At 42.2% G+C, this 27,965-nt stretch overlaps 1 protein-coding gene across 3 annotated transcripts in view; it reads right to left on the reverse strand.

The window, feature by feature from the left end:
- Window positions 1–27,965, reverse strand: part of atrn (attractin) — a 361,852-nt gene that overhangs the window by 108,860 nt on the left and 225,027 nt on the right. Inside the window, exons 26-27 of one of the 3 annotated variants that reach the window (XM_059650382.1) lie at window positions 23,076–23,154; window positions 3,812–5,258 (exon numbers count right to left, since the gene is read on the reverse strand). In XM_059650382.1, coding sequence (XP_059506365.1) covers window positions 5,253–5,258; window positions 23,076–23,154 — 85 coding nt within the window. In that variant the 3' untranslated portion in view covers window positions 3,812–5,252. The other 2 variants (XM_059650379.1, XM_059650378.1) reach the window with 2 other exon arrangements.

Below are 27,965 nucleotides of genomic sequence, written 5' to 3' on the forward strand. Positions count from 1 at the left end.
AAAACTAAGTATCCACCCCTTAATCAACAAAAGGTAGAGTAGATCAAATTAACTGAGAACCTCTTATGGAAAGCTACCAACGACATGGCTGGTTGAATGGCTCCTCCTGTGCTGTGACCATCTATGATTCGATGTTTACACGTTTTAAATCATGTAAAAATTATTCATCAAGTTGATGCTCTGTTACCCTGTCTAGGAAACTTTGCAAATGAAGTCAACTAATCAAAACTGAGAGAAAATAAAACCTAGCTCCAGTTAGTATGCATTACAATATATACTTAAAATGATATATGAATATCTAAGACCTCCATTTATAGTGATTAATCACCACAGAGGGATTAAAATCAACTGCTGTGAAATCATACTGGTATGTAAAGTCAAGGACCGCACATTGGTTTATGTCTCAAAACTGTTTTGTAATATTATTCATTTCAGTTAACAAACAGGTTTCACAAAAGGAGTAAGTACTGAGAAGTGCTAAACTTGCATCACTCTCCTTTCATGTGACTTTGTGGAACTCAAATATTAAATAAACAAACTTACAAAGCTGCAATCAACTGGATTAAAGTTCCTTTAATATTAGCATCAGAGGTCAAACTTCATCGGTTTTGCTGTAAAAATAACTTGGTAAAACAATTACCAAAGGTTTTAAATACGTATTACTGCTCTCAGTGACTTATACAAAGCAGATAAATGCCATGTTGACAATCAAACCAAGAAAACACACAAGTTTTACCATCTCTGAGCAGACATGCTAAATTATTAGCAGCATGTAGAATCATCAACACATGTTTAATTCACATTTGGTGAAAAACACATGCGTTTATATAGTGGCTTTAATATAGCAATATGTTCTAAGTACTTAACAGAAGTTGAATGACAAAAAAAATGACATAATTGGATGATTGGTCAGGGGATTAATTTGGTACAGAAAATGGAAATGGAGTTCCCACCACCAAGAGTAGCTCAGCAGCAGCACCACTGAATGGATCCTAAAGGACATAGCTGCTAGACTGAACAAAAACCTGAATGAACCATGAATCGGGCACGAAAACAGAAATTGCTGCAAAAACTACACTGGGTTGGCAGTGGCTGGTGAAGGAACCAACAAGAGGGAGAAACATACTTGACCTCATCTTTCCAAGTCTGCTCATGTCATTAACCACAAGAATGACCACCACACCATCCTTGTGTAGTCGAAGTCGTGCCGACACATTGAGAATAGCCTCCATCATGTTGTGGGGCACTAGCAGTGTGCTACAAAGGGTAGACTTCAAATACACCAAGCAACTCAAGATTTAACAACTAGGAGCCGCTGTGGGCCAAGAGGAGCAGCAGAACTGTACTTCAGCACAATTCGCAACCTAATGGCCCAACATATCCCACACTCAAACATTACCATCAAATCAGGGGATTAAATCCTGATTTCATGGAGAGCAGGATGGGCAGCATCAGACATATCTAAACATAAGGTGTTAACGTGGTGCAGTTATTAAACAGGGCTACTTGCATGCCAAACAGCAAAAGTAGCAAGTGGCAGAGAGCTAAGCCATCCCACAAACAATCTATCAAATCTAAACTCTGCATCCTGCTACATCCAGTCAAAAATGGTGGCAGGTAGTTAAACAACTCATCTGAGGAGGCTTCACAAATATCCCCATCCTCAATGATGGAAAAGCCCAACACCCAAGTACAAAAGATAAGTCTGAAACAATCTTCAGCCAGAAGTGCCAAGTTGATGATCCATCTCAGCCTCCTCCAGTGGTCCCCAGCACTACCAGTTTTGAGCCACTTCGATTCACAGCATAAAAGATCAAGAAATGGCTGGAGACTGCAGGTATTGCAAAGACTATGGGCCCAGGAAACATTCTGACAATAATAATGTGAAAGTGCATGCCAGAACTCGATACAGTGTAGAGCTGAGGAGCACAGCAGGCTGGGCAATATTCAGAGGAGCAGCAAAGTTGATGTTTCGGGTTGGGACCCTCTTTTTATTCATTAAAGGGGCGAGGGAACTGCTGGCTCAGCAGCATTTCATGCCCATCCCTCTTGCCCAGACGGCAGTTCAGAGTCAGTCACATTGCTGTGGATCTGGAGTTACACGTAGGCCAGACCAGTTAAGGATGGCAGTTTCCTTCACTGAAGGACACTCATGAACTAGATGAGTGTTTCCAACAGTCAACAATGGATTCATGGTCATCAACAGATTCTTCATTCCAGATAGTCTACTGAATTCAAATTCCACCATCTGCCATGGAGGAATTCAAACCCAGGTCCCAAAACATTATCTGGGTCTCTGCTATTATCGCTGGACTGTTAAGCCACTAGGCCATCGTTCCCCACCCCCGAGTCAAGCTATTCCAATAGTTTACAATACTGGCATCTATCCTACAATGTGAAAAATTGCACAGTTACGTCCTGTACATAACAAGCAGGGCAAATCCAACGCAGCCGATTACTGATGATTCAGAATAGACTGAAAGCGGTGGTAAAGTGGAGGAAGGTGTCATCAACAGTGTTATTAAGGAGCACCTGCTCAGCAACACAGTACAGGCTTTATCAGGGTCAATCCCCTCCTGAACTCAGTGCATCTTGATTCAAACACGGACAACAAAGCTCAATTCCAGGTAACGTGAGAGTGATGGCCCTTGACATCAAGGCTGTGTTTGACTAAGTGTGGCATTAAGGAGGCTGCATAGAACTGAAATCATTTGGAATCGGGGGCAAACTCTCTGCTAGTTGGAGTCATACTTGACACACATGATGATAATTGTGGTTGTTGGATGTCAGTCATCTCAGCTCCAGGGCATTTCTGCAGGAGTTCCTGGCAGCAGTCTCCAAGGCCCAACGATCTTCAGCATCTTCTCTCCATCATAAAGTGATGATTGCACAATGCATTTGTCCTCCACATCCCTTCAGGCAAAATGTATTACTTACTATCCATCTGGATTTTTCCACATACCAATACTCTGCCGGTCCGGCTGCATCCTGATCCTCTCATTTTTTAAAAAACCATAAGTTTGGTATCGTCAGTAAATTTTCAAATTTTAATCCTACTTCAATGTGCAATACATAAGGCATTGATCCTACCTGAGATACACACAGTCTTCAATCCTCCGGTCTGATAAACACTATTTGCCAAGACTTAATAGAAATAGTCCCAGTTAGGAACTGTTTATTACCTAATGCAATAGGTAATATTCCTAATTTATTGCTATTGTAGATAACCACTTGGAGTGGTCCTAAGTTCCTGAGTAACGCTGCGAGAACTGCCTTCCTTCCTGCCTCAACCCCTAACCTTGTTGACCGAACAAGGTTACCTTAAAAGGAAGTATCAGAGATAATGGGAACTGCAGATGCTGGAGAATCCAAGATAATAAAACGTGAGGCTGGATGAACACAGCAGGCCAAGCAGCATCTCAGGAGCACAAAAGCTGACGTTTCGGGCCTAGACCCTTCATCAGAGAGGGGGATGGGGAGAGGGAACTGGAATAAATAGGGAGAGAGGGGGAGGCGGAGGCGGACCGAAGATGGAGAGAAAACAAGATAGGTGGAGAGAGTATAGGTGGGGAGGTAGGGAGGGGATAGGTCAGTCCAGGGAAGACGGACAGGTCAAGGAGGTGGGATGAGGTTAGTAGGTAGACGGGGGTGCGGATTGGGGTGGGAGGAAGGGATGGGTGAGAGGAAGAACAGGTTAGGGAGGCAGAGACAGGTTGGACTGGTTTTGGGATGCAGTGGGTGGAGGGGAAGAGCTGGGCTGGTTGTGTGGTGCAGTGGGGGGGGGGGGGGGAGGGTACGAATTGGGCTGGTTTAGGGATGCGGTGGGGGAAGGGGAGATTTTGAAACTGGTGAAGTCCACATTGATACCATTAAGCTGCAGGGTTCCCAGGTGGAATATGAGTTGCTGTTCCTGCAACCTTCGGGTGGCATCATTGTGGCACTGCAGGAGGCCCATGATGGACATGTCATCTAAAGAATGGTGGGGGGAGTGGAAATGGTTTGCTGGAGAATGGTAAAGAAGTCCACAGATTCACTACCTGATTCATTATTTCCTCACTCAAGTGAAGAATTTTTTCATTTCATTTCTAAGCAGCTAACACCATATCCTGAGACTGTGGCCCCTGGTTCAAACTCCCCAACCACAGGGAACATTCTCCCTGCATTCAGTCTGTGACACCCGTTAGTATTTTGTACGCTTTAATCATATTCCCTTTCAGCCTTCCAAATTCTACTGAACATGGCCTATCAAATTAATCTCTCCTCATTTGAGAGTTCTAACATTCCCCAGTCTCAACAATTTGAATGTTCACTGTACTCCCTCTATGGCAGGTGTATCCTTTCTTAGGCTGGAAGACCAAAACTGAACACAATGCTCCAAGTGTGGTCTCAACAAGGACCTGGATAACTGCAGTCTGAACTCAAATCCTATTGCAATGAATGGAAACAGAACATTGCTAACGAGGCAATTGAGCAAACTTGGAAATATCGCATTATGTTCCCTCATACAAGTCGCTTCATTATATTGTGAACAGCTGGTGTCCAAGCACTAATTCCTGCAGTGAGCCACTAGTTACAGCCTGTAGCCCAGAAAAAGACCCATTTATTACCACACACTGTTCATGTTCTGTGCACTAATTCTCAGTCCACGTCAGCATATTATTCCAATCCTGTGTGGCTTAATTTTACCCACCAGCCTTTTGTCCGGGATGCTATTAAAAGCTCTCTCAAAACACAAATACAACATCAACTGGTTCTCCTTTATCTATTCTATTGGTTACATCCTCAAATATCTCTAGTAGACTGGTAAAATACAATTCCCCTCCATAAAATGGTCAACTTTGTCTGAATCTAGTAATTTTTTTTCAAGTGTTCTTACCACATCTTTTGTAACGGACTCAGGCTGTCTCCCAAATCTACTAAAGTGTGAGAGAAGATAATAAAGCATGACATGCTCACAGAGACCGTAACTGAGTGACCAAAAAAGTAAAAGACAAAAAACAGAAATCAATTCTTGGCTTGACTGTGGCAAACATATCATGAAAAGTTGCCAATTGCTAAGGTAGGCAATTCTAGAAATACTGATTTTGGCGTTTGATTAGTTGTTTGGAGATTCTTGGTTCTGCAGTTAGCTGAAAGGGCTGTGTCAAGTTTCCTTGAACAGTGGTTTTGCTGACACGACCTGTTTTCAGCAGAAAGTGAACATCTGAATTTTCTTTCAGGGCTGAAGACAACGGTCTTGAAAGGGAGGGGGATTATACCTGAGGAGGGAGAACAATTTACAACGTCAACTGAGTCAGGCATTCAAAGGTGGTGGCTGGCCAGTAGATTAGTGCGAATAGTGGTAAATAGCAAGAAACACATCACAGGAACAAAACAAGCACAAAGAGGGCTTGGGGGATTGAAGAAATCAAGCAAAAGAGGAAAGAAAAGCTATTTATTACAAGGGCCCAACACAACTTCTCAAAAGCACATCAAAGCACTACCCAGCCAAAGCAGTGCTTTTGAAGTCGCAAAATAGGAAAATGCAGCACTAAATATAAATCTGATATTGGTTCGATAACCTCATTTTCAGTACGGGATTAAAACTGTCCAGGGCATGAAGTAAAACTCCCCTGATCTTCTTTGGAGCAATGGCATAGGACCTTTATGTCTTGAAGTAAACAGGACCTTGGTTTAATATCCCATTGAAAACTGCAGCCCTTTCTCAGACTTGAGTTATGTTGTCACATTCTGGAATGGGACTTGAACACAAAACCTTCTGACTTGAAAAGAGTACTAACAACTAAAGCCAATACCAATTAGAAAATGGAGTAGTTTCATGGCTTGGGAGAGCTGAACAGATGCATCTAATTTAGCGAGAGTCAATCTTGAGCTTCTCCAATTTGTTGGAGGAGATGAAGATTCCTGGGTCAGGAAGAGAATGTTCAGAGACAAGTTTGGAAGTGCAGCAAAGCATTATTGAAAACTGACATATTTTCACAAATCTTTTTGCTTGCTTGCACGGCCACAAGTCAGCAATGGCACCAATGACAATAATTTATGAGGGGAGAGTGTTGATTCATTTTCAAGTGACAATTGTTGCCATGGAGGATACAGCAGTAAATAGAACTTAGAACAGTACAGATCCTTCGGCCCTCGATGTTGCATCGACCTGTGAAACCAATCAGAAGCCCATCTAACCTACACTATTCCATCATCATGTATATGTTTATCCAATGACCATTTAAGTACCCTTAAAGTTGGCGAGTCTCCTACTGTTGCAGGCAGGGCATTCCACGCCCTTACGACTCTCCGAGTAAAGAACCTACCTTTGACATCTGTCCTATATTGATCATCCCTCAATTTAAAGCTATGTCCTCTCGTGCTAGCCATCACCATTCGAGTAAAAAGGCTCTCACTGTCCACCCTATCTAATCCTTTAATCATCTTATTTGTCTCTCTTAAGTCACCTCTTAACCTTCTCCTCTCTAACAACAGCCTCAAGTCCCTCAGCCTTTCTTCAACGTCCTGGTAAATCTCCTCTGCACCCTTTCCAATGCTTCCACATCCATCCTATAATGTGGCGACCAGAACTGTACACCGACTCAAGTGCGGCAACACCAGGGTTTTGTACAGCTGCAACATGACCTCATGGCTGAGAAACTCAATCCCTCTACCAATAAATCCTAACACACCGTACGCCTTCTTAACAACCCTATCAACCTAGGTGGCAACTTTCAGGGATCTATGCACATGGACACTTCCTGTTACTCCTTCCAAAGTGAATTACCTCAAATTTTTCCACTTTTCACACAAACTCCAATTGCAACCTCTCAATCCAGCTCTGCAGCTTATCAAAGTCCGTCTGTAACCTGCAACATCCTTCCACACTATGCACAACTCCAACGACTTTAGCGTCATCCGCAAATTTACTAATTCATCCTTGTACATCCACATCCAGGTCATTTATAAAAATGACAAACAGCAGTGGCCCCAAAACAGATCCTTGCAGTACACGAAGAGTAACTGAACTCCAGGATGAACATTTCCCATCAGCCACCACCCTCTGTCTTCTTACAGCGAGCCAATTTCTGATCCAAATCGCTAAACCACCCTCAATCCCATGCCTCCGTATTTTCAGCAAATAGCCTACTGTGGGGAACCTTATCAAATGCTTTAATGAAATCCATATACACCACATGAACAGCTTTATCCTCATCCACCTGTTTGGTCATCTTCTCACAGAATACAGTTTGTGAGGCATGACCTACCCTTCACAAAATGATGTTGACTATCCCTAATCAAATTATTCCTTCAAATAATGACTGAAAGTTTACTGTCATACATCAATGAAATGTAAAACAAAGCAAGTTTGCATCGATTTGGCAAGGCATTGCCTTAAGTATACTCAGCCAATAAAGATATTGTTTTGTCTTGTTACAACATTTCTTGTGAATTGTTGTACTGAATACAAGACAAGCTTCAAAAAAAAAAGCCTTTTATCAGTAATACTCAAGATTTGTACTGTCAAATGACGAAAAGTGGGGAGAAAAGTACAAATTATCCTCACTTTTCTATACAATTGCAGAGTAGTAACAAAATATGGCAGTGAATGGTCAACATTTAAGGAATCCTACATTTCTGGCTCATTGCATTTCTAACAGCTTTGCATATTGCTTTCACTTTTTACATTTGCCACATTATTGCTTTTAAATACATCACTTCTTGTCAATCTTCCACTGACAGAACAAAAAATTTCACTAGCATTGAGATCTCCAGAAAATATATCCAGAGAGAAATCACTCCTTGCGTGAGGTATTATTGTCACAATTCAGAGTAATATCCAAGCTCCAAACTCTAAAAGCAGGGAGGTGGCTTATATTGTGGATTGCAAGTTCCATCGACATCCAGAGTGAAGCCAGGAGATCTCAATTCATGCAAGGGCCACCCCATGATGATAAGGTCAGAGAGGAGGAACCATATAAACTATAAATCCAAATCAAGTCATCAATGGTGATCCAGGCGGAAGATATTCACTTGATATCAATGATTGTGACGGCGAATGAAATCGGCAACAGGAGGGAGATACCCCAGTTGTCAAGGTTTCCTTGCCACCGGAATGGAATAGTGTGTCTGATATGTAATAGCATTCCCATGTTAAAAGATGTCCTGCATAATGTGTGTACTGACAGGAATCCAACCACCCATGCACACACCACCAAAAACCCTCCTCCCACAAAACATGTACACACACAGCTAGACGTTACAGAATTGAGAGATGTGGAATTCCCTAGCTTCGGATCAGTAAGTAACTAGTGGAGTTTGACACAATCCTTTCACTCAAAAGTTTTCAGAGAAGATTTGTAGCTCTGGTTGGGGATGAGATTGTAGACTTGCTTGCCAAGCTGGGTAATGGTGGATTGTGCTTTTTGGGTGTCCAGTCCTTGTAAAAACTTTATAGAAGTGTTCCTTTGCTTTGCACAATTCCAGACTGCTGCAGTGTGTTGTGGCTCATTTCAGCAATCTCCTGATGCAGCTCAGTTTATGGACGTTGGGGTGGTTGCTGGCGCAATTAAGTATTTGATCCGTGCGTGTGGTCTTTCTGTATATTGGAACAAAAGACCAGAACTTTAAAAAAAATAGCCCAACAAGAAAAACTATCCAAACTCAACCACTGCAACGACATAGACAACACAGAAACACAAATCAAGAGCATCTCAGACCAACTGCTGACAGACACTGAGAAGACTGTCCTAGTACGTGGACTGAATTCTAACCACACAGCAGACAAAAGAAAACTGACTTCCTGGCTGCACTGGAATCAACACAAGAGCAACAGGCTCACGGAAGAAGTACAACAGACAATCAGACAGAGGACAGTCCCAACACTGAGCAGAAAAGGTAAGTGGAATACATTCAAAACAGAAGAGGAGAAAGCCCCGGAAAGTCTCAAGAAAGACAGAAACATTGTAATCTTACTGGCAGAAAAAAGGACCCATGACAGTAATCCTTAAATGGAGCTCAATATAATCGAGAAAGCTAACACCATACTTGCTGGTACCAACAACTACCAACGGGTGGCAATAGACAACTCCACAATTAGAGAACCAGGCTAAAACAACCCTGAAGAAATTACACAACTCAGGAGATACCAGCAAGATAGCCGACCAAAAAATGAAGCCAGAAGGATCCAACACACCCGTTAATATGGCCTCCCTAAAGTACGCAAACCATGGGTCCCTCAGACACACTGTCTCACTACCAGGCACACCAACATGTAGACTAGCCTAAGAACTACTACAGGAACTGAAGTACATAGTTGTCAATGCAACCCACTCAATCCACTCGTCCAAAGAATTTCTCATCATCAAGGAAACCAGAACAAAAGAGGATGAGATGATGATATTCTTTGCGGTATGAGTATTTATATCCATAAGCACTGACCTTGCCAAAGAAACAATTGCCACGCTGCTAGATTAATCAGGAAAGCAGGCACCCCATGATACCAACAGCATAAACAAGGACAGCACCCTGAAACTGCTGAATCTGTGCCTTACAGTCCACTTCACCTCGAAAAGCCGCAAATTCCAAAACAACGGAACACCAATGGAATCCCCAATATCAGGATTGATTGCAGAAGTCGTGTTGCAAAATGTTAAAATGGACAACGAGCCCCACGACACAACCCATGCTTTGGGTCCACTATGTAGATGACACGTTTGTGATGATCAAACTCAAGACTAGAAGGAACCCACCAACACATCAACCACATCCTCACCAGAATAAAATTCACAAAAGACAACAAAATTAACCAACTACCGTTCCTAGGCATAATGGTAGAGCATAAGAACAGGGAGCTCTAGACTAGCGTACAGGGAAGGTTTGATAGCATCCTTCCTAGTGTAGGGAGACCAGAATTGAACACAGTATTCCAAGTGACCAAACCAATGTCCCGTACACCCACAACACGACCTCCCAACTCTCGTAACTCAATGCAATGGCCAATCGAGGCAAGCACACCAAATGCCTTCTTCACTACCCTGTCTATCTGGCACTCCATTTAGAAGGTACTACAAACCTGCACATACGGTCTTTTCATCCAGCAATACTCCCCAAGGCCGTCCTATCAAGTGTTTAAGTCCTGTTCTGATTAGCCTTTCCATAATGCAGCACCTTACATGTATATAAATTAAACTCCATCTGCCCATCTGATCAAGGTTTTGTTATACAATGAGATAACCTTCTTTGCTGTCTACTACAGCAGCAATTTTCGTGTCATCTGCAAACTTACTAAGCATACCTCCCATGTTAACGTCCAAGTCATTCATGTAAATGATAAAATGCAGTGGACCCAGCACCAATCCTTGAGGCACATGTCACTGAAGTTCTTTAGATAACCCATGGCCACTTCCACCTAGAAGGATAAGGACAGCACAAAGACAGGAACACCACCACCCTCAAACTCCCCTTCAAACCATTCGCTATCCTGACTTAAGAAATATACTGCCATTCTTTCACTGTTGTTGGGGCAAAATCCTGTAATTGCCTCCCTAAGGACATTGTGGGTCAACTTGTAGCACATGGGCTGCAGTGGTACAAGGCGGCAGCTCACTACCATCTTGTCAAAGGCAACTGCTGACTGGTGATAAACCTTGACAAAGTCAGTGATGCCTACATCCCACAGGTGAATAAAGAAGTCTTCAAACCTTTGCAGATGCATACCAAAGAATCAGTCTTAACCTCAATTTTAAGAGGTCTCAATCTCTTCAACAGTCAAAGGTCAAGTTCCAGTCTATCGCTTCATTGAGATGAACAGAGAAATCCTCCTAAACATGGAATATTTCCCACATCTGGGAAGCTACCTATCAAAGGCTGACGTTGAAGCGAATATTCAACAATCACATCCAGTCTGCATGCATCGCCTTTGGATGAGTCTTTGATAACGATGACATCTGCGCTGATACAAAGATCTTGTGCATAAGTTATTACTCTTGGGTTGAACGTTTTTTACTTAATTTTTCTGCCTTTATTCTATGCTTTGGTTTATTTTGCTGTTTTAAGATGGCGCTGGAGAGTGACGACATGATACAACACTTATCATAGTATTTTGTAACAAAATACATAAGACAATAAATAAATCAAATCCTTTCAACTCTTCTATATGGCTCCAAAATTTAGATGACATATAGATTCCAACTCAAGACACCTGAGGAGTACCATCAACATTGTTTGACATAGCATCTCTTTATCAACTGGGAAGCTAAGTATATTAACATCAGCATCCTTGAGGCAGTCAATAGCACCAATATGGAGGCCACAATTATCCAAAACGAAGCTGCCGGACTGACCACGCACTTAAGGAGCTTGAGTTCCAACTGCCAAATCAAGTCATCTTTGCGCCAGCTCAAGAAATGGAATTCGAGGACAAAGAAAAAGTGTTTTAAAGATTCATTAAGACTTTCCTGAAGAAATGTAACATAAATGTCAATGTGCAGGAGACCCACATTCAGAAGAAACTGATCTGGAAGATGTTCCTGTAAATACAGACACAATTCTTTGAGAACAAATATCCCCATCGTCAAAGATGAAGAGGCCAGCACATCAACGCAAAAGATAAGGTTGCAGTATTTGCAGCAATCTTCAACCAGAGGTGCTGAGTGGATGATCCATCTTGGCCTCCTCCAGTGATCACCAGCATTACACATACCAGTCTTCAGCCAATTCGATTCACTCCTCGTGATATCAAGAAACAGTTGGAGACACTGGGCACTGCAAAGGCTACCGGCCCTGACAACATTCTGGCAACAGTGCTGAAGACTGGTGCTCCAGAACTTGCCGCTCCCCGAGCCAGCTGGTCCAGCACAGTTACAACACTGGTATCTACCCAACAATGTGGAAAATTACCAAGGAAGGTCCTGTACACAAAAAGCAGGACAAATCCAACCTGGCCAATTACTGCCGCATCAATCTCCTTCGATCATCAGTAAAGTGATGGAAGGTGTCATCAATAGTGCTATCAAGCAGCACCTACTCAGCAACACAGAGTCTGGGTTCCACCAGGGCCACTCAGCTCCTGATCTCACTGCAGCCTTGGTTCAAACATGGACCAAAGAGCTGAATTCCATATGTAAGGCGAGACTGACAGCACTTTATACCAAAGCTACATTTGACAGAGTGTGGCATCAAGGAGCCCTGGCAAAACTGGAATCAACGGGTATCAGGGGCAAATGCTCTGGTGGTTGGAGCCATACCTGACGTAGGAAGATGGTCGTGGTTGTTGGTCAATCATCTCAGCTCCAGGACATCTCTGCAGGCGTTCCTCAGGGCAGTGTCCTAGGCCCAACCATCTTCAGTTTCATCAATGACCTTCCCTCCATCGTAAGGTCAGAAGTGGGGATGTTTGCCAATGATTGCACAATGTCTGGCACCATTTGGGACTCCTCAGAGACTGAAGCAGTCCATGTTCATGTGCGACATGATCTGGACAATATCCAGGCTTGGGCTGACAAGTGACAAATGCCAGGCTATGACCGTCACCAATAAGAGACAATCTAACCACTTCCTCTTGACATTCAATGGATCCCCCACTATCAACTATCTACCAGAAACTCAACTGGACTCACCACACTAACACAGCGGCTACAACAGCAGGCCAGAAGCAAGGAACACTGCAGCGAGTAACTCGCCTAACTCCTCAAAGCCGGTCCACCATTTACAAGGCACAGGTCATGAGTGTGATGGAATACTCCCCACTTGCCAACAACACTCAAGCAGCTTGACACCATCCAGGACAAAGCAGCTGGCTTGACTGGCACTACATCTAAAAGCATTCAATCCCTCCTCCACTGACCCTCAGTAGCACCAGTGTGTACTATCCACAAGATGCACTGCAGGAAAACCAAAGACACTCAGACAGCACCATCCAAATCCATGACCACTTCCATTTAGAAGGACAAGGGCAGCAGAAACATGGGCACAGCATCATCTCCAAGTCACTCACCATCCTGATGTGGAAATATATCGCTGCTCCTTTATGTCGCTGGGTCAAAAACCTGGAATTCCCATAGCATTGTGGGTCAACCCAGAGCAAGAGGACTGCAGCAGTTCAAAAGGCAGCTTACCACCACCTTCTCAAGGACAGCTAGGGATGGACAAGAATTCCTGGCCAGCCAGCAACACCCAGATCCCACAAATGGAAAAAAGGTAAACTGTATGTTTGCAGCCATAACAAGGGGATTTGAGTGCAGGGAACAGGGATGTTTTACTATAATTATAAATTAAGAATTAATAAAGAGAATCATAGAATCCTCACAGTGTAGAAGCAGACCATTCAGCCCATGAAGTCCACACTGACCCTCCGAACAGCATCCCATGCAGACCCACTCCTACCCTATCCCTGCAACCCTACATTTACCACAGCTAATCTCTGATGTTCTGAGGCAGCAGTGCTCAACAAAGAGCCACCGTGGAAGCCAGAAGTATGAGGGGTTACATTTGGCAGAAGGGTAGGGGAAGGCAACCAACGCAGAAGGGCACAGTTCCAAAGAGTGTACAGGGACAGAGGCATCAAGGGGATTCATTTGAGTTTTTAGCAGGACAGTGAGTATTACAATACATATGCAATTTTAGGATTGACAAATAAATAGAGGCGTCAACTTGGAAAAAAAAAAGCAGGGAAGGTTTGTTCAATCTTGAGAAAGCTTTGGTTTGGCTGCAATTAGGGTATTAGGTCCATTTATGATCTCCACCTTTGGGAAACCACTTCAGTGTTCCTGAGAGGGTGTCAAGAGATTTGGCTAAAGAGCAACACTAAGGAATTTCAACTACAAATTTATGTTGGAGAATCCAATGGTGACATTTTTTACTTCAAGGATAGCAAAGGGTAATTTGATAGAAATATAGAGGTTCACAATTTCACAGAAGATCAACAAACAAAAGCTGTTTTAATTAGTCAATGGTGCAAGGGCTGGGCAACACAGATTTAGGAGATGCTAAGAGGTGATTTGAGAATAAACTTTTCAGTTCATGAGTGATAATGACATAGAATACAAAATGCACAAAGGGCAGTGTCAACAGATGAGGATTTCCAAGGAAACTGGATGGACATGACAGAAATAAACTTGCAGAACGACACAGTAGAAATCTGAGACCAATTGAATTACGCAAACTTATTGCGGCATGATTTCAATGGACCGCCTGGTGACTTCACCTTTACAAGTCAATTATAAAACTAAAAAGAGGATTAAAAAAAGCAGAGTGAGACAAAGAGCTGCAACTTCGAGTTTCATGTGGTGTTATAAAAAGCTGACTGGAAATTACATGAATATGCACTGCTAACACTGTCCAATTTTGCTTGCTAACTTTCCTCTGAAATTGCTTTGTGTTGTTTTACCACATTAAAGGCATGACATAGATATAAAACGGTGGTGATAGATTTGATCTCCATTCCACTGGGTTTCTCAAGTCAGCTGCGAGGTGCTGTTTGAGGAGTTTGACTTCAGTTGTGGGTAAATTGTTGGATGTGATTATATATGACAAGATTTGTGAACATTTAGAGAGGTAAAAATTGATCAGGGATAGTCAGCATGGTTGTGTGCATGGAAACTCATATCCCTCAAACTTGACTGAGTCGTTTTTAAGCAAGTTACCAAAAACGTTGATGATGACAGAAGTTTATCTGGATTTCAGTAAAACCTTGGACAAGATTCTACATGGTAAATTAACTAGTAAAGTTAAGTCACATGGGATACGTAATTCGCTTAATGCAAGACATAGTGATGGAGGGTTGTTTTTTGGACTGGGGGCTCATCACTAGCAGTGTTCCACAAGAATTGGTTCGGCTCCTCTTGTGTTTGTCATTTCTCTAAACGATTTGGATGAAATCATAGAAGGCATGGTTAGTAAGTTTGCAAGGGACACCAAAATTCGTGGCGTTACAGATGAGGAGAAGCCTAAGATTAAAAGCGGATCTTGATCAAATGGGTCAATGGGCTGAAAAATGGCAGAAGGAATTCAATCTGGATAAATGTGAGGTATTGCATTTTGGTACAACAAACAAGGGTAGGGCATATACAATTAACGGTAGGGCCTTCAGTGTAGAACAGAGGGACCTAAGAGTGCGGGTACATAATACTTTCAAGTTGGCAAAACATATGGACAGGGTTGTTAAAAAGGCATTTTGCACATCTGCCTTCATTGCTCAGTCCTTTGAAAATTTAAGTTGGGACATTATGTTGAGATTGTACAGGACATTGGTGAGGCCTCTTCTGAAATACAGTGCCTGGTTCTGGGAAGGATATTATTAAGCTGGAGACGATTCATATGAGATTTACCAGCATGTTGCCAAGTATGGAAGATTTGAGTGATAAGGAAAGGCTGGACAGACTGGGACTTTTTCCACTGGAGCACAGGGGGTTGAGAGGCAACCTAGAGGTTTATTAAATAATGAGAAGTACAAGTAGTTCTGCTGTAAATGCATGTTTCGTTAACGCTAATTGGCTGCAATGCGATTAATAAATAATGAATGCTGTCTGGATACTGCAAACTTTCCAATTTACAGTATAGTGATTTTCTATAACTATTTCCCTATATCGCAATTTTCTACAGCACAAGAACACAACCATCGCGGTGTACGAGAGCTACATGAATAGACAGTTAATGGTAGTTATCTTCTCCCTGAGATGGGGGATTTTTAAGGTGAAAGGACAGCGATTTAAAGAAGGCTAAGGAGGTAAATATTTCACACAGACGATGGTTCGCATATCAAATAAACTTCCCGATGAAGTGCTAGATGCCAGTAAAATCACAATGTTTAAAAGATATTTGGATGGATATATGAACAGAAAAGGTTTGGAGGGATATGGGCAAGGGGCAGGCAGGTGAGACTGGTTTAGTTTGGAATTATCTTCCCCATGGACTGGTTGAACTGAAGGCCTTATTCTGTGCTGTATGACTATATGAGCAATGACTAGACGGTTATGAAAATGAAATAAATAAGAACTAAATTCTCAGAATATCAGTTCATCAGTCTGCCTTGTACTTCCCCATGAACAAGTGAATAGGGCCAATGAGGGCAAATGAAGTACAACAGCTGAGTGTGCGTGAAATTTGGGGAAGACAGATATAGTTAAATAAGGGAAGAATTAGGCACAATGTGGAGATAATGGTAATGGAATGCATACATTCCAACAAAGCCATTTAATGAGTAAAATATTTCATGGTGCTGCATATAATTTATAGAACACAATTACTCACAGCATGCAAGGTCATATTTAGGTACATTTCAAACAATTTAAAAGAAATGCTGCCCATCTCCAAATTGATTGAGGTGGTGTTATGGCTTCTCCTCCTTAACTGCAGTCACATTCTAGAGAATTGAACACACAATCTATTGAAAGACATACGGGGAAGTGCCAAGGAAGTTTTGTATGGTCTATCCAATGCAAGTTTAACTGAGGCAGTAGTCAGTTCTTTCAGATGGACTCAGGACCAAGGCATCTTGTTTTATTACGAAAAAATTCTCTTGCTTAGCAAAAATCTATCTTTCAACAACCACCAAACAGTTTATTTAGTCATCATATTATTACCATGGTGAAGACACATCCTGACAGCAGCTACGTCGCACAACCAGTTGTTTAGTTACCAAGGTCTCTGGGATTTTCCAAGACCACAAAAGGTATTGATGTGGTGCTGATGTAGCTCTGATAAAACGGGAAGGAAGAAAATTGCATTTATAGAGTACTGATTTGTGTGACGACTGGACAGGCCACATTTTGGTCTAAAGGTCAAATTGTAGGAGGAAGGGAATGAGATTAGGAGCATCGCAACAACAACTGCAATGAGTTATACTCAATGAAGAAGCTGGATGTAGGGATAACTCGTGCTGAAAAGTGCAAGTTGAAGCCAAAAATAAATCTAAAAGATATTTGTGAACATGATGTGAAAAGTAATGAATTGATGAGAGCAGGAATGAACAAAGCCAATTCGATGAGAAATTACACAAATCTTGTAGGATACACATCAAGAGAGGTGATAATCAAATTTCATAAAGCTCTAGTTAATAGAGCAAAAAATGTGCAATCTAAGTCCCTCTTGCCAAGATCAAAGTACTCATTTCAGCTTGAGAGAGATAACGATGAGAACAGAAATTTACCCCAACAAATACGCAGCAGTATAAGTAAACAAAATCTAATTAGGACCAATGACCACGCCAACTGCCAGAGTGCCAGATCAGAACTCGTAACTGAACATGCAAGTTGAGTCTGATATTCTAGATTTAACCTTAAGTTCTGGATGTAAGTTTGCTCGCTGAGCTGGAAGGTTCGTTTTCAGACGCCATTCTAGTTAACATCATCAGTGAGCCTCCGATGAAGCGCTGGTGTTATGTCCCACTTTCTATTTATCTGTTTAGGTTTCCTTGAGTTGGTGATCTCATTTCCTGTTCTTTTTCTCAGAGGAAAAAGAACAGGAAATGACATCACCAACCCAAGGAAACCTAAACAGATTAATAGAAAGCGGGACATAACACCAGCGCTTCATCGGTGGCTCACTGATGATGTTACCTAGAATGGTGACGAAACGTCTGAAAATGAACCTTCCAGCTCAGTGAGCAAACTTACATCCAGAACCTCAACCTGAGCTACAAATCTTAAAACTCGTTAACCTTAAGTGAAATACTCCAAATTGAAACAGTCGTTCATTTGGGAATATATTTTTCACAAGACAGAGCACATTAAATAAAGCAGAATTGTAGAGTAAAGGTCCGCCAGTAAGTCCTGCTGCTCGTCAGAGACGAGGCAGCTTAAAACATTTTTTTGAAGAAAAACACACATAGTAAAATATGGAGCCAATGCAGATCAAGAAGGGGAGAGTGGGAGAGAATAACTTTCAATTTTAAAAGTCAAAATTCCAGGAGGAACAAAACTAGAAGCAAAGTTTCAGAGTTTGGAAAACAGATTAAACTTGAATAAAGTACATCAATTGCAAGATGTTAAGTGATGAGGGATGAGAAACAGTACTTAAAAATACCAAACTTACAGCTTATGGAAGAACAAGGGAGGCATGTTACATGAAACACGCAAATTTTTCATCCTTGAAGAAAGCCACTCACTTACAATGATCCTCCAAAATAAACCAAAACTGATTTCAGTTAATGATCCCTACTATTAAACTCAGATGGTTATAAAACCAAAAGGTTCACCAGGGGTAGATTATGTCACTGTCAGAATTTTCAGCGAAAGGGGACAGGAGATTCAGAGGGGATTTGGAACAAACATTTTCACTCAACGAGTGGTGGGAATCTGGAATGCACTGCTGGAGAAGGTAGCGAGGACTAGAAACATTGCCACCTTTTATAAAAAATTTGGATGCGTGCTTCAAACATCATAACATTTAAGGACATGGGACAAGCGCAGGATATTGCTGTTAGCGTGCTTTCAGTGGCAGTTATGTTGGTGCAGACACTAAGGTTGAAGGTCCTTTTCTGCACTGTATGAATCTATATCACTTCTCTAGGTCATTCAAGTTATTAAGTAAATTAGAATTGTTCAGGCTGAAAATTTCTCAATTAAATTCCAGGCCAGTCAGTAATTGATCATTTTTGCATCACAGCATCAGTCATTGGCTGTTCTGTACCCTTACAGAATAGCTCATTTTATCCAAATATTAAAATTAACATTTCAACAAAACTCAGTTTCCTGTCAAAAGTCTCTTGAGTCGTTGTTTATTTTTGGGTGATGGGAAATTTTCCAAGACTTATTCTTGATATTTTTCTACCACCACATTGGTGCTGGATTATGAATTTTACGAAATGACAATCACATCATTTTAAAAGGAGCTCTGATATTTACTACAGTAGCAGAAAATTACAGAAATCTTCCGCCCACGAAAGTTTGAAGCCATTCCATTCATCTCAACTACACAGAAGAATTTGTAACTCTCAGTTAATGCTTTTAACTTCAGTCATCCATTTTAACCAGCTTCGTTGCAATTTAAAAAAGTACAAGAGCTTATTCACGCTTTTATAGAACAGAATCCTTTCCCCAGACAAAAAATATTTGTGCTGCACAGCCAGTGTTAAACATCAAGTTAGCCTTGAGCTTTTTGCCTTTTACTCTAGGCCTTGTCTTGACTTTGTTTCTCCCACATTAATTTTAATCGAAGATTTAGGGAACCTTAAACTAAGTTTTACCGAACAGTAGCAGAGATCAATAAACTGAAACTGCAGCATTGCAAGCTCATAATTTAACAACTGCAAGATCTCCCGAACAGTACTCCACAATAAGACATGAAGGATACCTTTCATAATAGAGTGACACAGTCGTTACTTCTGCAGAGTTGTTAGTACATTAAAAAGACAATAACCTTTCTCAAGATATTGCAAATACTCCTACTGAAATTTCTGCCAAAGCACCAAGTACAGAATATCTTGAATGCTGGCTGAATTAGTCGACCAACTCCCTGCCAAAACTGACCCAGTGCTCGAGTACAGATTTAGCTTGATAACTGATCCAAAATATCTTACTCTGGTCAATGGTTTTGCCAGTAATACAAGCACTGTAAAAACTGTACTTTACTCTTTTAATTGGCTAACAGCAGTGGTCACACACAACTCTCTGATGCCTGAACAGACTGCAATAGAAACAGGAAAGACCACTCAACTCTTCAAGCTTATTACATAATTCAATGGAATCATGGGTAATTTGTATTTTAATTCCATTAATCCAGTTTGGGTCTGATAATGCTAATATTGTTGCCAATAAAGATCTGCCCATCTTAGTTCTTATGTTTTCTACTCATCTCAGACAACAGCTTTTCATTTTGGTGGGGAAGGAAGAGGAGTTTTGGACTTTTCCAGTTTGGGAAGAAGTGCTTCTTCTCAACTATTCCCACCCGAGGACGTGGTCCATTCTTAGAAGTATCAACTTTAGTGTAACGCAATCGTCCCTACTTGTTTGACATTCAAGGAAATAGTTGATTAGCTTCTGCACACTGTCTACTTAGTTTACACCATTTTAGCTCTAGCATCATAAGGCAAATCTATTTCATAACTCTGCCAAAGCCAGCAAGAAATGCAGTTCACACCAGGCTCTGTAGGGCTGTAACAACTTTCATATTTCAACCCTCAAGATCGGACCAATATTATATTAGTTTTTTTCATTTTGTTTTTAAAAGTTGTCCGCTAATATTCAGTTATTGCTATTTATCGATGAACTAAATCCTTCAGTTCATTGACAATTGACTTATACGCATTTTGAAAACACATGTATTTTACATGATTTCAACACAGATGACAAAGGGAAACTGTCATACTCAATTAGAAACAAATTCCATTGGTACTTTAAATATTTCTCAATACTGAGAAAATAAATGGGGCAACTTAAAAGATAAACACATATTGCAAAAATGAAGATCACGTACATGGGAGGTTGGTGAAGCGAGAACATAGCTGTAAGAAAGGTTTTAAAGAAAGGTTCCCAGAGTTCGGTTGGAGTGGGGTCAATTGTTGCAAGTCCTTATGTAAATGTTTTCCAAAGCTCATCAGACTTGGGCCAAATCCCAAAGGATTGTAAAGTAACAAATATCATTACCATCTTTAAAAGTGGAATGAAATGCGAGATACAAGTACTCTGTGTTCCTGTCCTTTCTATCAGTAATTCATAAAAACCCAAATACCATATCATTATCATCATTCTCCAGCATTAAATGTTTATGCACAAGTAATTACAATGTCTTCATTTCCTGCAGGCATTTGTTTCCTGACATTCTGATAGAAAACAAAACTATAGCAGCACTGTCATTGACTGTTATGGCTTCCACATCCAATAGCTTATAACAAAAAAGTGAACATTTCTAAATATTGTGAATTTGGAAGGCCAAAATTTGAAGCTAAATTTTAAAGCAGCAACTTTACAAATAGCCTTAGAATTTTTTTATTGGTTTATCCCATGAAAATTTGCATTAGGTATTAGCAGCAAATTTTAGTCGCCCACAGGAAAACAAAGTAAATTAAATCCACACTTAATCTTGCAGTGTTCAATAATCTAAAGCTAAAATAACGTGAAGTGTTGTATGCATTTCAACTGTCCACAACAAAACCCAAGATAAATAAGAGACATGAACTATAAGCAAGACTTCATTTGTGCTTCCACTTACAGCTTTAACATTATGCTTTAAGAGTCATAAAGGCTAGTCAGGTAATGCATTCCAGCAACAAAAATTAATTTATTAATAGAAAATAATTCCAAGCATGTCAGTTTATACTCAAGACCTGATGACATAGAAACAGAACATAGAAGATGGTGGAGTATTTAACCCAGCAAGCACACTTTGCCATTCAACAAGATCATGGATGGTCTTCCATCTCAATGCCATGCTCCTGCTTTGGCCCCAAATTTTGGCATGTTTCGATGTCCATTTCTTTCTTAAATATAATCAGTGATTTTGCTTGCATTGCTTTTGTGGTAGAAATCTCATCACGTTCATCACCTTCCAAGTGAAGAAGCCTCTTCTAATTCCAGTCTGAAATGACCGATTAGATGTACTGACACCGTGACCCCATGTTCAGGAAGTCCAGCCAGGCAAAACTACTCCTGCATCCAGTCTGTCCACCCTGGCAGAATTTCACCCTTAAAATGAGTTCCTCTCATTCTTCCGGTGAACACAGGCTCATCTGACCAAATCTTTCCTCATACAACAAATGTGATGCCATCCCAGGAATCAGTCTGGTGAACCTTCGCTGCGCTCCCTTTTTGTAGAGCTTTTTTTTAAAACCTAAGATCAAAGCTACGCACAATACTCCAGATGTGGTCTCACCAAAGCCCTGTACAGCTGTACTAAGACTTACATGTTCCTGCTCCCAAACCCGCTAAGTGAAAGACAACATACCATTTGCCCTGCTGTTTTTGACACCTGCATTTTTGTTTTCCACGGTCAATGTACAAAGACACCTAGGTCACTTTGTAACATCAACATTTCTGAATCCATCATCATTGAAATGATACTGTACCATTCAGTTTTTCCTGACAAAACACATCACTTCACATTTAGCTATGTCATACTGCACCTCCCATGCATTTCTCATTTTTTCAATATTTTGTTACCTATGGTTGGGTCACTTTTCCTGTTGTGTTCTTTCATTTTCAAGAAATATTAACCATTGTCTGGCAAGGTAATCATTTGGAATAAAGAACAGACAAATACCACTACCCTAACATGAAGTATCTAGTAGGCATCATGTGAAGATCAACAGCATGATCCATCATAGTCTCGAAGATCAAATATTGCAATTGTCATTTTGATTTATATCTGAAGGTACTGCACTTGGGCAAACACAATTGTTGCAATGCCAAATGAAACTACACTCAAATGTAAGGGGTGGCACGGTGGCTCAGTCGTTAGCACTGCAGCCTCACAGCACCAGGGACCCGGGTTCGATTCCCACCTCGGGCAACTGTCTGTATGCAGTTTGCACATTCTCCCCGTGTCTGCATGGGTTTCCTCCGGGTGCTCTGATTTCCTCCCACAGTCCAAAGATGTGCAGGTTAGGTGGGTTGGCCATGCTAAATTGCCTATAGTCTTCAGGGGTGTGTGGGTTATAGGGGGATGGGTCTGGGTGGGATGCTTCAAGGGGCAGTGTGGACATGTTGGGCCAAAGGGCCTGTTTCCACACTGTAGGGAATTTAATCTAATATTTAATTGTTTCTCAAAGTATGTTCCATAAAAGTGCACTTGCTGCATTTCATATCTTATCATAATTTAATCAATGTATTCTTCAAATATTGCATCATGTCATTTTAAGGATCTGTACCTTAAGTCAGTGGACCACTGAAAGTTGTTAATTACATTATTACACTTTCCTAAAAGCCCACATGCCCATAGGACTCGAAGTGTAAATCTAGCTAAGTTTAATCTTGCAGATTTGTTTCTCTCCGTTATAGTGGCCACAAAATCATGCAGCACAAGTAAAGCAGCAAAATAATGTAACATTAAGATTAGTTAGCAAGTTAGCATGTCAGTAAGGACAAATCTAAAAGATACAATTTAGTGGCAATGGAGTGAGGGGTAATCAGTTGATACTGCTGTGAACACAAACTTACCTCTCTCCGCCTTGATGCCCAGCAGCTCTGTTTAATCTTCCACACCACAGCAGCCACCAACAGTAACGACAGAAAACAACTGCAAAATATTTTTTACAAACAGTCAATGCTGAGAAAAACATCCAATGTAATACACAGGAAGTCAGTTTTTGGCACCAGACTACATGGCTTACTGAGTTAAAGCAAATATCAAGTAAATTTTAAAACTACATCCATTCAAAGTCAATCTTTTTGATGTTTCAAGAGCAATTCCTTAAAAAGCGCACTGTTGGAACATTGTATGAGGGGACCGACAATAGGGGGCTTCATGGCACAGCAGTATTATGTCAAGACAAGTGACCAAGAGACTCAAGTAATGTTTGAATACCACTACTGCAAATGGTGGAATACAAATTGTTTTAAAATATGAATTAATAGCCTCATGATAACCATAAAACCATTTGCTTGCCATAACAACACACTAATATCCTTTAGGGAAAGGAACCCCACATCCTTGCCTGGTTTTATTCTTTATTCAATGATGGATGACGACTTTGCTGGCCAGGCAGCATTTACTGCCCATCACAAATTGCCCACAGTGCAGGTCGGAGTCAACCACATTGCTGTGGGCCTGGCGTCACATGTGGGCCAGACCAGGTAAGGATGGTTGTTTCCTTCCCTAAATGACATTAGTGAACCAGACGGGTTTTTCCCCCAACAATTGATAATGGATTCATGGTCATCATTACATTCTTAATTCCAGATATTTTATTTTTATTGAATTCAAATTCCACCATGTGCCACAGGGATTAGAACCCAGGTCCCCAGAAGATTAATCAAAACCAAAAGAACTGCGGAGGCTGTAAGTCAGGAACAAAAACAAAGTTGCTGGAAACGTTCAGCAAGTTTGGCAGCATCTGTGAAGGAGAAAACAGTTAACGTCTTGGGTCCAATGACCCTTCCTCAGAACTGCAACCAGTTCTGAGGAAGTGTCACCGGACCTGATGCTTTAACTCTGTTTTCTCCTTCGCAGATGCTGCTTTTCCAGCAACTTTGTTTATGTCACCATAACATTACCTGGGTGCCTGGATTTACAGTCCAACGATTATACCACTAAGGCTATCGCCTCCCTCCTTGGTTTAGCAAAAAATAACTCCAGACTCTCAGCAACATGGTTGACTCTGAGTTGATGTCAGAAATAGATTAGCAAGTCATTTAATCAAACCTCAAAACAGTGTCAAAAGAAGGAACGAAACCAGGTGGAACATCTTGCACCAACCGGAGCATCAAGAACACCAACAGCAAATTAAATCTGCAAAGTGCCCCAAACCAACATCTGGAAGCACGTATCAAATTGGGAGAGCTCTTTCAAACAAGTACGTAGAACACAGAACAGTACAGGCCCTTCAGCCCACGATGTTGTGCCGACCTATTATCCTATTAACCTGCAAACCCTTCATTTTACCATCATCCACGTACCTATCCAAGAGTCGCTTACATGTCCCTAATATATATCTGACTCTACACAGAGTCTGGTGGATGCATGGAATGCACTGCCACGGGTGGGAGTAGAGAACCTACCTCTGACATTTCTCCTATTCCTTCCTCCAATCACCTTAAAATTATGCCTCCTCCTAACAGTCATTTCTGCCCTGGGAAAAAGTCTCTAGCTATGCACTCTCTCTATGCCTCTCATCATCTTGGACACGATCAATCAAGTCACCTCTCATCCTTTTTCGGTCCCATGAAAAAAGCCCTAGCTCCTACAAATCTTTGCTCATAAGACTTGCCATCCAGTCCAGGCAGTATCCTGGTAAATCTCCTCTGCACCCTCTCGAAAGCTTCCACATCCTTCCTATAATGAGGCTTCCAGAACTGAACACAATATTCCAAGTGTGGTCTAACCAGGGTTTTGTAGAGCTGCAGCATAACCTCATGGCTCTCAAACTCAATTGCCCTGCCAATGATAGCCAACTCAGCATACGTCTTCTTTACAATCCTATCAACTTAGGTAGCAGCTTTGAGGGATCTATGGACATGGACCCCAAGATCCCTCCGTTCCTCCACACGGCCAAGAATCCTGCCATTCAAATTCAACCTTACAAACTGAATTCCTTCACACTTTTCCAGGATGAATTCCATCTGCCACTTGTTTGCCCAGCTCTGCATCCTGTCAAATAGAACATAGAATAGTATAGCACAGTACAGGCCCTTTGGCCCACAATGTTGTGCCGTGGAATAATCCTAATCCGAAAATAAAATAACCTAACCTACATTCCCCTCAGTTCACTGCTGTCCATGTGCATGTCCAACAGTCGCTTAAATGTCACACATGACTCCGCTTCCACGACTACCACTGGTAAACTATTCCATGCGCTCACAACTCTCTGGGTGAAGAACCTCCCTCTGACAAATCCTTTATACCTTCCTCCTAGCTCCTTAAAACTATGACCCGTCGTGGCAGTCAATCCTGCACTGGGGAAAAAGTCTCTGGCTATCGACTCTATCCGTGCCTCTCATGACCTTGTACACCTCGATCAGGTCACCTCTCTTCCTCCATCTCTCCAAAGAGAAAAGTCCGAGCTCAGTCAACATCTCCTCTGAAGACAAGCTCTCCAGTCCAGGCAGCATCCTGGTAAACCTCCTTTGCACCCTCTCCAAAGCCTCCACATCTTTCCTATAATAGGGCGACCAGAACTGGACACAGTATTCCAAGTGTGGTCTCACCAGGGTTCTGCTCTTAAACTCAATCCCCCTGTTAATGAAAGCCAAAACACCATATGCTTTCTTAACAACATTATCCACTTGGGTGGCAACTTTGAGGGAGCTCTGCACTCGAACACCAAGATCCCGCTGTTCCTCCACACTGCCAAGAATCCAGCCTTTAATCCTATATTCAGCATTTAAGTTCGACCTTCAAAAATGCATCAATTCGCATTTATCCAGGTTGAACTCCATCTGCCATTTCTCAGCCCAGCTCTGCATACTGTCAATGTTGCGCTGAAGCCTGCAATAGCCCTCGATACTATCAAAGGCACCTCCAACCTTTGTGTCATCAAACGTACAAACCCACCCCTCAACCTCCTTATCCAAGTCATTTATAAAAACTACAAAGAGCAGAGGCCCAAGAACAGACCCCTGCGGGATACCACTCAGCACTGACCTCCAGGCAGAATACTTACCATCTGCAACCACTCTCTGCCTCCTGTCAGCCAACCAATTCTGAATCCAGACAGCCAAATCACCCTGTATCCCATACCTCCTGACTTTATGAATGAGCCTGCCGTGAGGAACCTTATCAAATGCCTTGCTGAAGTCCATGTAAATCACATCCACTGCTCGACCTTCGTCAACCTGTCTCGTGACCTCCTCAAAGAACTCAGTAAGATTTGTAAGGCATGACCTGCCCCTCACAAAGCCGTGCTGACTCCCTTTAATCACGCTATGCTTTTCCAAATAGTTATAAATCCTATCCCTCAGAATTCTTTCCAAAACCTTGCTGACCACAGACGTAAGACAACAAAATGTGAGGCTGGATGAACAAAGCAGGCCAAGCAGCATCTCAGGAGCACAAAAGCTGACGTTTCGGGCCTAGACTCTTCAACAGAGAGGGGGATGGGGTGAGGGTTCTGGAATAAATAGGGAGAGGGGGGGAGGCGGACCGAAGATGGAGAGAAAAGATGATAGGTGGAGAGAGTATAGGTTGGGAGGTAGGGAGGGGATAGGTCAGTCCAGGGAGGACGGACAGGTCAAGGAGGTGGGATGAGGTTAGTAGGTAGATGGGGGTGCGGCTTGGGGTGGGAGGAAGGGATGGGTGAGAGGAAGAACAGGTTGGACTGGTTTTGGGATACAGTGGGTGGAGTGGAAGAGCTGGGCTGGTTGTGTGGTGCAGTGGGGGGAGGGGATGAACTGGGCTGGTTTAGGGATGCAGTTGGGGAAGGGGAGATTTTGACCGCTTTGCAGAACACCTCAGCTCAGTTCGCAACAAACTACTGCACCTCCCAGTCGCAAACCATTTCCACTGCTCCTCCCATTCTTTAGATGACATGTCCATCATGGGCCTCCTGCACAGCCACAATGATGCCACCCGAAGGTTGCAGGAACAGCAACTCATATTCCGTCTGGGAACCCTGCAGCCTAATGGTATCAATGAGGACTTCACCAGTTTCCAAATCTCCCCTTCCCCAAATGCATCCCTAAACCAGCCCAGTTCGTCCCCTCCCCCCACTGCACCACACAACCAGCCCAGCTCTTCCACTCCACCCACTGCATCCCAAAACCAGTCCAACCTGTTCTTCCTCTCACCCATCCCTTCCTCCCACCCCAAGCTGCACCCCCGTCTACCTACTAACCTCATCCCACTTCCTTGACCTGTCCGTCTTCCCTGGACTGACCTATCCCCTCCCTACCTCCCCACCTATACTCTCTCCACCTATCTTCTTTGCTCTCCATCTTCGGTCCGCCTCCCCCCTCTCTCCCTATTTATTCCAGAACCCTCACCCCATCCCCCTCTCTGAAGGGTCTAGGCCTGAAACGTCAGCTTTTGTGCTCCTGAGATGCTGCTTGGCCTGTTGTGTTCATCCAGCCTCACATTTTGTTGTCTTGGATTCTCCAGCATCTGCAGTTCCCATTATCTCTGACCACAGACTTAAGACTGACCGGTCTCTAATTTCCAGGGATTTCTCTATTCCCTTTCTTGAAAACAGGAACAACGTATGCCTCCCTCCAATCTTCCAGTACAACTCCCATGGAGAGTGAGGAAGCAAAGATCTTCGCCAGAGTGAGGAAGCAAAATTTTCGCCACATGTCCTGTTTCAACCTACAACAGCCCTCCATCTGTCCACAACTCCACCAACATTCCTGTCATCAGCAAACTTACTAACCAACGCTTTGACTTCCTCATCCAAATCA

The sequence above is a fragment of the Stegostoma tigrinum genome, chromosome 1 (assembly GCF_030684315.1).
Source record: "Stegostoma tigrinum isolate sSteTig4 chromosome 1, sSteTig4.hap1, whole genome shotgun sequence".
NCBI lineage: Eukaryota > Metazoa > Chordata > Chondrichthyes > Orectolobiformes > Stegostomatidae > Stegostoma > Stegostoma tigrinum.